This window comes from Centruroides vittatus, unplaced genomic scaffold (genome assembly GCF_030686945.1).
Source record: "Centruroides vittatus isolate TY-2023 unplaced genomic scaffold, ASM3068694v2 contig_351, whole genome shotgun sequence".
NCBI lineage: Eukaryota > Metazoa > Arthropoda > Arachnida > Scorpiones > Buthidae > Centruroides > Centruroides vittatus.
This window is the reverse complement of record NW_027122174.1, coordinates 1,932,101-1,944,418: the sequence shown is the minus strand read 5'-3', so window position 1 is coordinate 1,944,418 and position 12,318 is coordinate 1,932,101. Positions and strand designations below refer to the sequence as shown.

The 12,318-nt window shown below is 33.5% G+C and overlaps 1 protein-coding gene across 1 annotated transcript in view; it reads right to left on the bottom strand.

The window, feature by feature from the left end:
* Positions 1 to 3,407: 3,407 nt before the first annotated feature.
* Positions 3,408 to 12,318, bottom strand: part of LOC136974600 (aurora kinase C-like) — a 39,187-nt gene continuing 30,276 nt past the window's right edge. Inside the window, exons 6-9 of the mRNA XM_067269532.1 lie at positions 10,140 to 10,278; positions 8,632 to 8,780; positions 8,290 to 8,521; positions 3,408 to 3,841 (exon numbers count right to left, since the gene is read on the bottom strand). Coding sequence (XP_067125633.1) covers positions 3,734 to 3,841; positions 8,290 to 8,521; positions 8,632 to 8,780; positions 10,140 to 10,278 — 628 coding nt within the window. The 3' untranslated portion in view covers positions 3,408 to 3,733. The remainder of the gene's footprint in view (positions 3,842 to 8,289; positions 8,522 to 8,631; positions 8,781 to 10,139; positions 10,279 to 12,318) is intronic.

The window sequence follows — 12,318 nt, the reverse complement described above, 5'->3', positions numbered from 1 at the left end:
TGTTAAATGTTATAAGTTACTTGAGTCATTGTTTGATTCTTTTCAAAATGAAGAAATATATTTATTGGGTGATTTTAATGGCAGAATTGGAACTTTGAATGAAATGGAGTGGGGAGGTAGTGTTTTTCCCTTGTTTGGATTATAGTGTTTATCGGAACTCGCAAGATAAATGCATCAATAAGATAGGTTTGAAGTTAGTGGAATTATGTCAAGCAAAAGGGTTGATGATTGTGAATGGTCAAGTTAATGAGGATGTACAGGGAAAATATACTTTCTTCTCACACTTGGGTAAAAGTGTAATTGACTATCTGTGTATAAACGAGTCTGGCAGCTGAGAAATTACTGTACTTTAGTATAGATGACTGTATTCAGTCTGATCATATGATGCTGCATCTTGAAGTTTCTGCCAAAGGATTGGGAAAAAAGGGCTACTCTAGACAATCGGTCCAGTTTAATAGATGATGGAAGAAAGAATGGCAGGAGGCGTTTGTAAGTGAAATTCAAGATATCTGTTGGGACAGGCAATTTGATGATAGCATGAGCAAATTAAATAATCTTACTGTGATGGTGTCTGGTATAATGGATAAATTTAGATATAGAAAAAAATGAGTTAAACACTTCTGTAGCAATAATTCAGAGTGGTTTGATGATGAGTGCTTAGAACAAAAGGCTGATGTGAAGAATAAGCTCAGGAGATGGAGGAGACTTGGAGAGGATTGGAGATTTGAAGAATATTTATTATCGAAACAAAATTTCAGAGTGCTATGTAAAAGTAAGAAACAGGAATATTTGACCAGTTTTAATCAACTGCTTTCAAAGTCAAGTCAAATGTTTTGGGAATGCATTCGTAAATTACAAGGTAGAAGTAAATTCCATATACAGGAGGAGATTAAACTGAATTGCTTGTGCACTTTAAAAGTTTACTGTTTAGTGATAACCTAGATAAGGAAATTGTTTGTTTGGAGATGATAACTGTAGGTTATCTTGACAGGCATATTTCTCTCAAAGAATTAGATATTGCTTTGAGTGAGGCAAGATCAGGTAAAGCAGCTGGCCCGGATGGTATTCCAATGGAATGTTGGAAACTGGTAGATGAGCAATTGTGACAGAAGCTGTTGGATATTTTTAATGAAGTTCTGGTAACCGGAATTTACCCTGACGGTTGGAAAATGGCGAGAATATTTCCCATTTTTAAATCAGGAGATGTAAACAATACAAGCAACTACAGAAGAATCGCATTGTTAAATACTGTTAGCAAAATTTTTTCAACGATCCTATGTAAAAGACTGATATTTTGGGTAGAGAGTGAGCATATTATATCAGAGATGCAAGTGGGTTTTCGTCAAGGGTATTCCAGAGTGGACCATATTTTTGTTTTGTGGAATTTATTAAAAGAAAGGCTAGTCAAAAAACGCCGAAAAGTATATACTTGTTTTGTGGATTCGACTCAGTAAATCATCTGAAATTATGGAGGAGGCTTGCTGATTTGAGGTTAAGTTATAAAATATTGAATTTACACTCAAACCTGTTTTTGTGCAGTCCTTTTTTGTGCAATTTTTTATATGTGCAATGCGTTTTGTGCAATTATTTTTGTGCAGTATACCAATTTGATTGAAATTCATATACTGCACACAAAAAAATCACATACAAAACAAATTGCACAAATAAAAAATCGCACAAAAACAGGTTTGAGTGTATTGCGATCGACGTACACGAATACGTCAGCATTTTTGATGGTTAATGGTACTACTAGTGAATCCTTCCACTGTAACAAAGGAGTTCGGCAGGGATGTCCGCTAAGTCCATTACTGTTTTCTTTATATATCAATGGTTTGATAAATAGATTGAATGAAATATCAAGATTTAATGGCTTATGGTTAGGCAATAATACTTATATCAAGGTTCTGTTGTATGCAGATGATGTGGTGATTATGGCTGACAGCCCGTTTGAATTACAGCTGGCAATTGATGATCTTACGAGTTTCTCAACTGAGGACTTAGTTTTTTTATTATTAATCTGTAAGATAATGGTTTTCCAAAATGGCAGTAAAAGATCAAGTAAGCTTAAATGGTTTTTGAATAAACAAGAGATTGAAACAGTGGAAAAATATAAGTACCTGGGCCTTTGGTTCAAGTATGATCTTAATATGAAAGACCACTTTGAGATTACTGCAAGAAAAGCAAAAGGTGCTTTGGTGAAATTATCTAAAACCGTTAATATCCCAGGGTTAGCCTCGTATGCTCCACATTTCAGATTGTTTGATTCAACAGTCAAATTCGTTATGTCATATGGTGCTCAGGTCTGGGGTTTGGCTAATGTCAATAATTTTGAGTTAATTCATAGAGAATTTTTGAAGAAAATGTTGGGCCCCAGATTTCACGCATCACATGTGGCTGTTTTGTGGGAAACTGGATGAGTACCACTGAAAATCTTTTTTATAAAAGCAGTTCTAAAATATTATGTAAGAATATTGGAATTACCTAGAGATAGGCTACCTAGAATCAGTATCCAAAGAATGTGGATGAAAGCGGAGAGTAATTCATGGTGGCTGGATTTTAAAACTTGGCTGGAATAGCTGGGATTCGGTGATATGGTTATTGAAAAACAAATTGATAGATGAAAAGAACAAATACCGTCCATAGTATTGAGATGTATAGAACTGGAACTACAGGAAATGAAGAATGTGCTGAATAGTTCTGGATTGCTATGATATTATCATCCGGTTAAACCTGATTTTGGCATGGCAGGATATTTAAGGGATGTTGGAATCTCTATTGCGATGAAAAAACAAATTGCGAAACTGCGGTTAAACTGTTTTATGTCAAGAAGTGCTTCTTTGGTGTGTATAATTTGCAACCAGATCTGTAGTTATAGTGAATGGTGCTTCCATATGTTTAGTAATTGTGGAAATGATATGTACGGGGAATACTTAAGAATGTTGCATGGTGGTTCTAAGTCCAATTTTGTGGATTTGTTAAAATTTAACAAGATGTTACAGAAATTAGATGGTTTGAGTTAAGAGAATTTATTGTTTTGTTCTTCCCCCCTTTGATATTGTATTCAATTAATTAATAATAATAATTTATTTGACATATAAGTTATTAATTAAGATATACGGGGTAGTGAAAAACTCCCCGAAAGAAGACATCCTAGAGTGCCTCTATGCTCGCAGAATTAGGTGCTAAACAGTAATATGAAAAGAGAAGAGAACGGTAAATTGGGTCGCTGAAGTCAGTCCACGGATAAGGTAACTGCTAATGCTCAGAAAGAAGATAAACCTGGGTTGTTACATTACTTTTTGCCATCCAAATGTACGGCAAAAAGTTACAGAATATTAACGTAGTGCAAACATAAACCGGTTGTAAATGTTAGTTTCAAGTTTCACAAAAAAAGCAAAAAAAAAAAATTATTTTCATATTCACGTTTTATTTGTAACAAGGAACAATCCATTCCATACATTTTTAATATTTATACATCTCGCTCTTCTAATAGGTTACCCATAAAATTACAAGAAATGCCGACAGGAATTATAATACATGGCAGTGGAAAACGTTTTAAAACTGACCGTACGTCATAAATACATAGAACTAACTAATAACCGACTTGCATTCAATTTATTATAGATGAAATCCTTTATAAATTGAAAAAATATTATGACTATCCTCGAGGTTCCAATCGATATTTATAAAATAGTCACATTTGCTCCGAGAACCTTCAAAGAATAAAGGTTCTCTATTGAACTTTGGAGGAAGTGCAAGGAGCACCACAATTTTCTTTAATCCAATAGTGTTGCTGTATTCCTTCCAAGGGCAGTCGACTTGCCGGATCTCTCTTTAGTAACTGAGAAGAAAAAAGTCAAAGTCACAATGCCTCAACGAATCAAAATTACATTATTACACGATTATAATTTTAACTGGTAAGGGGCCGTCCATAAATTACGTAAGGTATTTTGGGGTGGATGGAGGTCAAGGATTTCTTAAGATTTCTTACTCGGGGATAGGGGGGTAATAGATCTCATCTTACGTAATATTCTTATTTTTTCATCTCGTTGAGTGGTGGAGTTTTGGATTTGACTTCAATTTTGCTGTTTCTATTAAGAACGCTTGGTGTACTAATGCGATCTCGTGTGACATGATAGAATAATAATGCTAGCAGACTCACACTCTACACATTTTTTATCATGGGAGAAAGAGAAACCACCACATGGCCTCTCTCTTTTTTTTGTTAGAGTAAGTGCATCACTCCTATGGGTGTATAACACTAAGAATATGTAAACCAAAATTAGTATTAGGCTTTTAGTGAAAACTGAAATGTAAAACTAGAAATTAGAAATAGTGTTAGAACTTCTAATGAAAGGTTGGCACTTGATCGTTTTTAACGTTGTGGAATTTTTACCTATTTTTTTACCTTTTTTGTGAAAGCAAGTTTATTCTTCTAATAACACCATTGTAACTGTTACTCAAAATATATTATATTTTTTCGTAAATAGTCTAAACTTCAAATTTGAAAATTAGAAATAGTCTTTTCTTCCATATTTTTTGAACATTATTGTAAAAAGCATCTAACAGTGGCTTCTGAACAAACTTAATCGAGTTGACACGGCCACCCGAAACCAAGCGTAAAGATTTCTAATTTCAGAATAAATCTATCTTGATGGTAAATTGGACAATGATAGATTATATGGTTGACGGTGTCTATGTTTTCTGTAGAGCAAAAGCAAGAGGCAGTTTCTGCCCAGTTTACCATCGCCAGGTAGCTTCTAAAATTACCGTGCTCAGTAAGTAGTTGAGCAGTAGCAAAAGTTAAATTTCTAAGTGGTGATAAGAACCTGCATTGTTGATTCCTCTTTTGCATAGTGTTGTCATGGATATTATTTTTAAGGCTGCTACGCAAGAGAGGGATGCGAGTGTAGTCCAAGTCAGCGTCCTTTGCAGCTGACTTAGCCTCAAAGTTGGCTTTTTCATTTTCTAGTACACAAGTATGACCAGGAACAAATATAAAAGTTATCTTATATCCAGCACCATATTAAAAATCTTGTAAATATATTAAATCCCAATTGCAATAGCAATAAAATAACAGAGCTTTTAAGACAGAATCACTGTAAATGTTGATACAGTTTTGTTTGGTAGTTAAGTGGTCCACTAAACAGTTTGGTAGACAGCATCATCCTCAGCTTAATAGATGGAGGTATATGGTGGGATATCAATATCTTCTAACATATTTTGGGCAAAATATGTCAGTTTGGAGGAATATACAGATACTTAAGCCAACACGAAGAAGGCTTTTGGATCCATCTGTGTAGATATTAATGTCTGCATGGTTATCCATGGAGGAAGCAGATGACACCAAATGTACCCTGGGGATAACCTTGTTTACAGGGTGATGATCAGAGATAGTAGGGTAATTGCAATGTGGTAGCATATGAACAGCCTTAGATAAGATAGGAGTAGAGCCTGTTGTTGAGTCTTTGATGTTTGTAGTTCTGACGTAGCAGTTTAGAACCTTTTCTACAATACATAGTAGCAAAGGAAGGAGCTCTGCTAGTATCAGAGAAACATTAGTAGAAACAGTTCTGCAGCACTTTGAAATTCTGATCACAAACTGTCTTTGAAGAGAGAGTAATTTACTTGCTACTGAATTTTTACTACTTTACTCAGCCTCTAGCTGGGGTCATGTAACCCCCAGCTAAAGGCTGTGTAAAGTAGCATTGATTGTATTGCCCCATTATATAGAATTTTACAAGCTCTTTGATTTAGTCCCCAGGTATACCTAGCACATTTTTGCAGCATGTAGTTCTTTTCTTGGCCTTAGCCAAGATGTAATCAATATGGCAACGGAATGTGGTTTCTCTCTATTCTCTCTTGTTTTATTTTGTATGACATTTCTGTTTACATGTGCACTAGCTAGTCAATCTGTCAAAGTTTTTTGCGTCCTTTCGTGAAAATTAAAATAAATATAAAAATGAATATTATGACGTTGATTAATGATAATGATAATAATAAAAAGATTCAAGTATTGACACAAAAGCCTTTATAATGCAGCCTTTTAATTCAAATTTCTAACGTTTTCAACCATTTTGAAAGGTTTTTGTGTTGATATTTGAATAGTAATTAAGTGCAGTTAAAGAAGAAAATAAAAAGATTGTTAATAATTAAAAAATAAAGTTCTTAAAATAAATTGTTCATTCGAATTCATTAAATTTTTATATTTTTAAATTTGTTGTATAAATAATAGTGCATATTAATTAACTAATTAATAATTATATATTTTGAACCTAAGGTTTTTAGGGTTTCATAAAAAATATCTTTTGTTAAAATCTTTCTATAAAATCATGCCTAAATATTACATAAGATAGGGAGGGGAAGGGGAGGGGATCAAAGAAAATATTACGGTTTCTTACACAAGGGTGGCTGGAGGTCTAGAATGACCGAAATCACCCTTACTTAATTTATGGATGGCCCCTAAATGTTTTAACAATAAAAATGAGTGAAATTACAACTTTCTACATTTTGCTATGTTTAAAAATTAATAAATATAAAAAAATTTATCAAAAATCATCTCAAATTTGTGCATGTTTGCACAAACAATTTTTGCCATCTGTTTGTTAATTTTAGTACATAATATATACAATTTATTTTTATAAATTGGTACAGGTACAGTACATACTACTTACACAGGGATTGTAAGTGTAAATGGCAACTTAATCTTGAACAGACAATTGAAATCTGAGTTTATGAATATATCCTAAGGAGTTAAATGATTGTCAGTCAGAGAAGCTCTACGACAACTTTTTATTATAATCTTTATGACAGATGTATAAATACATCATGTTGTTCGCCAATAGACATTCCAATAGAGATGGCTCCAGCATATTTCCGAAGGACATTGTACAGTACACGTACATATGTCCAGCTGCCCCTCGTTATATAACGAGGTAAGAGCTCATTTTACATATACTCTCTTTAGGACGATTAGTAACCAATTTGGGCCAGATAAAGTACTTTATCTGGCCCAAATTGTTACTGCAAATGTGTCAAGACCATCATAAGCAAAAAGCGGAATAATAGAAAAAAATATCAGTGCCATGAGCAAAAAGAACATTCCCAAAACTAGAATAATAGCAGACGAGGCAAGATTCATGTTTAACAAAATAAAAAAAAAAAAAAATTGTCAACCTTCACACCAAAGGAAATAATTTAAAATTTTGCACTTAATTTACAAAGATTCACTTTACAAACAATGGGTCAGAAACCCTACTACGTTGTAAAATGGGGCTTTACCATAAACTAAACTCTGGATATAGTAATCAGTTACATAACATTAGAAAGATGCTAATTCTGTGTATTAATGTATAAAGTATGCTCAAGAAACTTTACATATTCTAATTGATTTCTCTTACGGCAGTTGTTTGCTTTAAAGTGCCGTTTGCCAAAGACGTTGCCGTATTGTCGGGCTTAACATGTAGCCGGCAACATGCAATCGTAACTATTTTTGTCAGTCTTAGCTGGCATAATGTAAAAAAGAAAAAAAAATGAGGTGGTAATGCTAGCTAAAGTATTGTTATTAAACAAAGGTTTTTCTATGTAGCAAGTATTAGAAATATGCAAGGTCCTTTTACCTGCAACAGACACAATTATTTTGCTTTAATAACAAAATCTATCTTCAGAAGCAAGGAGTACCGAAGGGATCGGCCTTTCGGCAGTTCTAACCAAACTAATTGCGAGAAATGCCGAGTTTGTGATATTTCAAGCTCTTCAAATTACATAATTTTGTTCTAACTAGAAAGAGTTACTATTTAAATTTTATACTAACATTCTAAAATATGCTCTTTTGTTTTTCGCTCAACGAAGGCATTTTTTTGTAAATGTCAAAAGTACTTGAGTGAGCATTTCATTTATTAAAGATGGGTAATGCCAAAGAGAGTTTTCAGTACTATTTACTTACTTGCTCGCACTATAGTAGTTTATAGCATCTCTTCAGTTATATACTGGTTAAATTACTGTAATTGATAAAAAAAATTATGACTATTAAATCTGAATGTTGTGTGTGTATGTTTATAATTGTTTTAACGTGTCCCCGAACATTCCAACATTAAAATTTGTCATAATTGTAGTCTTATTTACTAACCCCGAATATCGTCATCAATCGATTATCATTATAGTCATCTGTACGAACGAGTCCCAAACGATTAAGCAGACAATATCATATTTGTTAAAAAAGTTCATTCGAAAGTTTGCAATTTTTATAACGAACCGACAAACCAATAAACATTTTTTAAAACAACTCACCTTACTGATTAAATCCCGGGCACCCTTGGAGACATGGGACGGAAAGCGGAGATCCACTCTGGCTATCCGCATGTAGGTCTCGTTGATGGACTCGGATTCGAACGGCGGTTTACCCACCAGAAACTCGTAACACAGGACGCCCAGACTCCACAGGTCTACCTTCTCGTCGTAGACCTTGTGTTCGATCATTTCCGGAGGTAGGTAGTCCAAAGTTCCACACATGGTGGCTCTCCTACGCAAACGCGGAAAAATCTAAGTTAAACACAAACAAATACCACGTAGCCGCCAGTCCAAATTTCAATTGCTCGAAGAAATCGACGGATTTATTCCGTCGGATCTCACCTGGAAGAGGGGGCGTGAACGGACCATCCGAAATCTGCAATTTTCAATTCTCCATTGATGCCCAGCAGAAGATTTTCTGGTTTGATGTCTCTATGAATGACTTTTTTGGAATGACAGTAGGTAAGTGCATCACAAAGTTGAGAAATATACTGAAATTGTAAAGAAAATTTTTACTATAGATTTATCAACGACGACACAACACAATAAATTTTATCAAAAGGTAATTTTAGAATTTAAAGCACTATTTCTAAAAATAGTAAATTGCAATTAAATTTGTAAGTCTTCTAACTGGTACAGAAACCTCATGCAAAAGATACTAATATTTGGCCATAGCCAAATAAATTTTGTAGATTGTTGGTCTTACATTTTCCTTACTCCAGTATCCTACAGTTCTATATTTTTTAAACTTGTCAGTGCAAAGTTTCTTTAATTACATATTTGTCAAACTTCTAACTGTTTAGTATAAAAATAAATTTGGCCATAAACATAAAAATAAATTATTAAAACTATCAAGGACAGACTACATTTAACATCATAGACAATAGAAAAAATTGTATATCAAATTGACAACGAGAAGGATGTTGGAGAATTGCAATATACATTTAGTCTGGTCAGATGAAAGTTTGAAGATTGAATTTGAAAATAAAAGTGACTGTGATGAAAATGATAGTGGGAAAAACATTCAGAAAATTCTGGCAAAAAGAAAGAAGAGTATTTTTACCACTTGAGGAGAATATTTTTTAAGAAAGGTTAAAGTGTCAAAGTGGAAAAAGACATCTAATTGAAAACAACAGTAAAACACGTGTCAAACTCGTAAACCCAAGTTTTTGCAAAAAGCAAAATGTGCAAAACATAATTTGAAAGTCATTTCGAATAACAATAATTCCCGCATTTGCTTCAATTTACAAATAATAAGTCGTTTTTAACAGATGACGTATTTGCAGGGGATGTCGTCATTAATGGATTAAAATAATAAAAACTTTTCTGGTACCTTCAAATTTGGAACAATAATGTTCAATGATATATTTTTATATTTTAAGCATTTGATGCTCAAATATTGAAAAAGACGTTATTACTCGTACAATTTATGTCTAATTTGATATCTTTATTTTAATTAACTTGAGTTTAATGTAGTTTTCATATTCTTTTCAATAGTTATTTACATTCCATTTTATCACTAACTTATTAAAACTTTAAACAACCAAGGTGTATAGTTTCAAAAACAGCTACGTCCGTACTGGAGTCGGCCGTTTTTGAAACTATATTCCTCGGTTATTTGTCGTCATCTCAAAATCCTCATTTAGTTTTGTCCAGTCCTAATTTACCATTCCAAAATGTCAACCATTTCTCAACCTTTAGAAATTTTATTTATTTTCTTGGAAGCCCTAGATGAAGTTTTGCACAAGGATTCCAGACACGTCGGCAACGTCCCGGCCACGAAAATATGAATATTTTCGGTCCGAGAACGATAAACGATAGTAAATAAGTAAGCGAATCGAAATACGTACGGCAGCGGCTCTCTTGTCGCCGAACTTTCCGTGCTTCTGCAACTCTTTGTAAAGTTCTCCGCGAGGCGCAAACTCCAAAATCAAATACACTCTCGTGTCGTCGTAGAAGTATCCATACATTCTCAAGATATTTGGATGCCTGGGGAAAAATAAAAATCAAAATTTATCAAATTTATTAATAATGGTCTATAAATAATTTCAAATGCAAAAATAATGAAAGTTTATAATCTAGCCAGAAAATATTCTGAGTAAAATAACCATAGATTAGAAGTATATTCAGAATGCAAAGTGTGTTGTATGAATGAAGCATACGTCAAACGTTTCCAACCAAATGGTAGTATAATTGTTACAGCACCATACACTTTGAGATATTCTTATCATATTTGAAGTCAATATATAAATAGTTATAGTTTGACATTTTTGCAAATATTGCAGAGAAATAGGTTTAGAAACTAAAATGATTTCTGGCCAAGTCTACACTAAACTTTTAATATTTGGATCCATAATTTGGTCTATCGTCATTAAATAAACCGTATTATTTTTGGTTGCAACATTGATTTTTACTTGATTTTTTCTCAGAATTTTTGTTATATTAAAAAGGATCAATAAGTGAAGTATGACCGAAAAGATACATTGGAATGATGAAAATACCGACAAAATAGTTTCATTTGAATTTTATTGGATGAGAAAATATAAAAAACAAAACAATTCTTCAAATTATCTCAAAGGACCTAAAAATCCATTGATTGATCTCAAAAAAGAAATTGGATACATTACAATATGCATCAAAAAGCACGTCGACAAACTGTGACACATTAAAACGTGTTCCAATGTTCACCTAGGAGTCCGTCGGCGCGGCGACTGAAGTGCATTGCTCTCGTCGGCTGTGGATGCGATTTTCTCCACAGTTATATTATTGATGCCATTTTTACTAATCTGTATTAACCCAAAGTTATTTTGACAAAATAATTCTGCAAATGCCAACAGAGCACCATTTTGCTCCCGCCATCACGTCGGGTCGCTAGACATTTCGGTAAAAGCTTATTAAACCATTCGCCGGGGCATCGGTTATGGCAGAGTTGGAGTAAAAGCTAAATTTCCAAAAAATTACTTAATATGGCAGGCAATTGATGAATGTGGACACATGTCTGAATCTCATTTCTTGAGGATCTATCAATGTTGACACATACCTCAAAGCTCAAAAAGTGTATTAAAAAACACTATTCCCTTCTTCCGACAACATGATTGCCTGGAAGGTGTGGTTTTCTGGCCAGATCTAGAAATGGTTCATAATACCCGTAAAGTTATCAACTATGTTTAAAATACTGGGCTTGAGTTTGTGGAAAATAAAAACAACACCCCTATGTATCTCAGTTAGATTTTTGGCACAGTATAAACAGCAATGTACTGTACCTCTCATGAGGTACTTGAATTCATTCAAATAAATTTGGAAAAATATTGCTCAAAATGTTGGGAAGTCTGGCATGGAGTTTGAGCAAAATTGAGATGTATAGAAGAGCATGCTGTCCATGGACCTTGCAAAAAGTGAATCCAAACTATCTGTACTAGTCCTTGAATAAAAGTAATCTTTGAACCTTCATTGTTCTGGTAAAACAGTATAAATTAAAAGTGACACTTTCATTTCTGACACCGCTTAATATTATGAAATAACTTAACTTTTCCAACAAGCAATTATTTATTCTGACATTGTCGCAATGCCGGGCTGTAATTTTTAATCATATTTTTTAAATTTATTTAATTTAAAAATATGCTCTCCACCCCAAATTAGTAGTGTCTTGCCCCCGTACGTGATACTTTTCCCGTTAGCAATAGAATGATGCCGGTCATTGGTAAACTCCTTTCGGGAGGAAAAGTTTCGAATTGAAATAACGTGACTTCTGGTTTTCATAGGAAGTTTGTATATAGTTAATCAGGGCCTCCAATCCCTAAGCTTTTCGTGTCTGGTCTTGTTTTTCATCTATCTAACTCCATTCTCGAGAATAAAGACAGACGGACAAATGGAAAAATAACAGCGGGAATTTATAGGCCTACGATTTTTTCAAATTGCAGCCTAATAATTCTATGAATTGTTCAATTTTAAAAATTTATATATTAACAATTATAATAATTCTATTTATCTAAATATATAAAATTACTTGTCCAGACTGACTGACTGAGG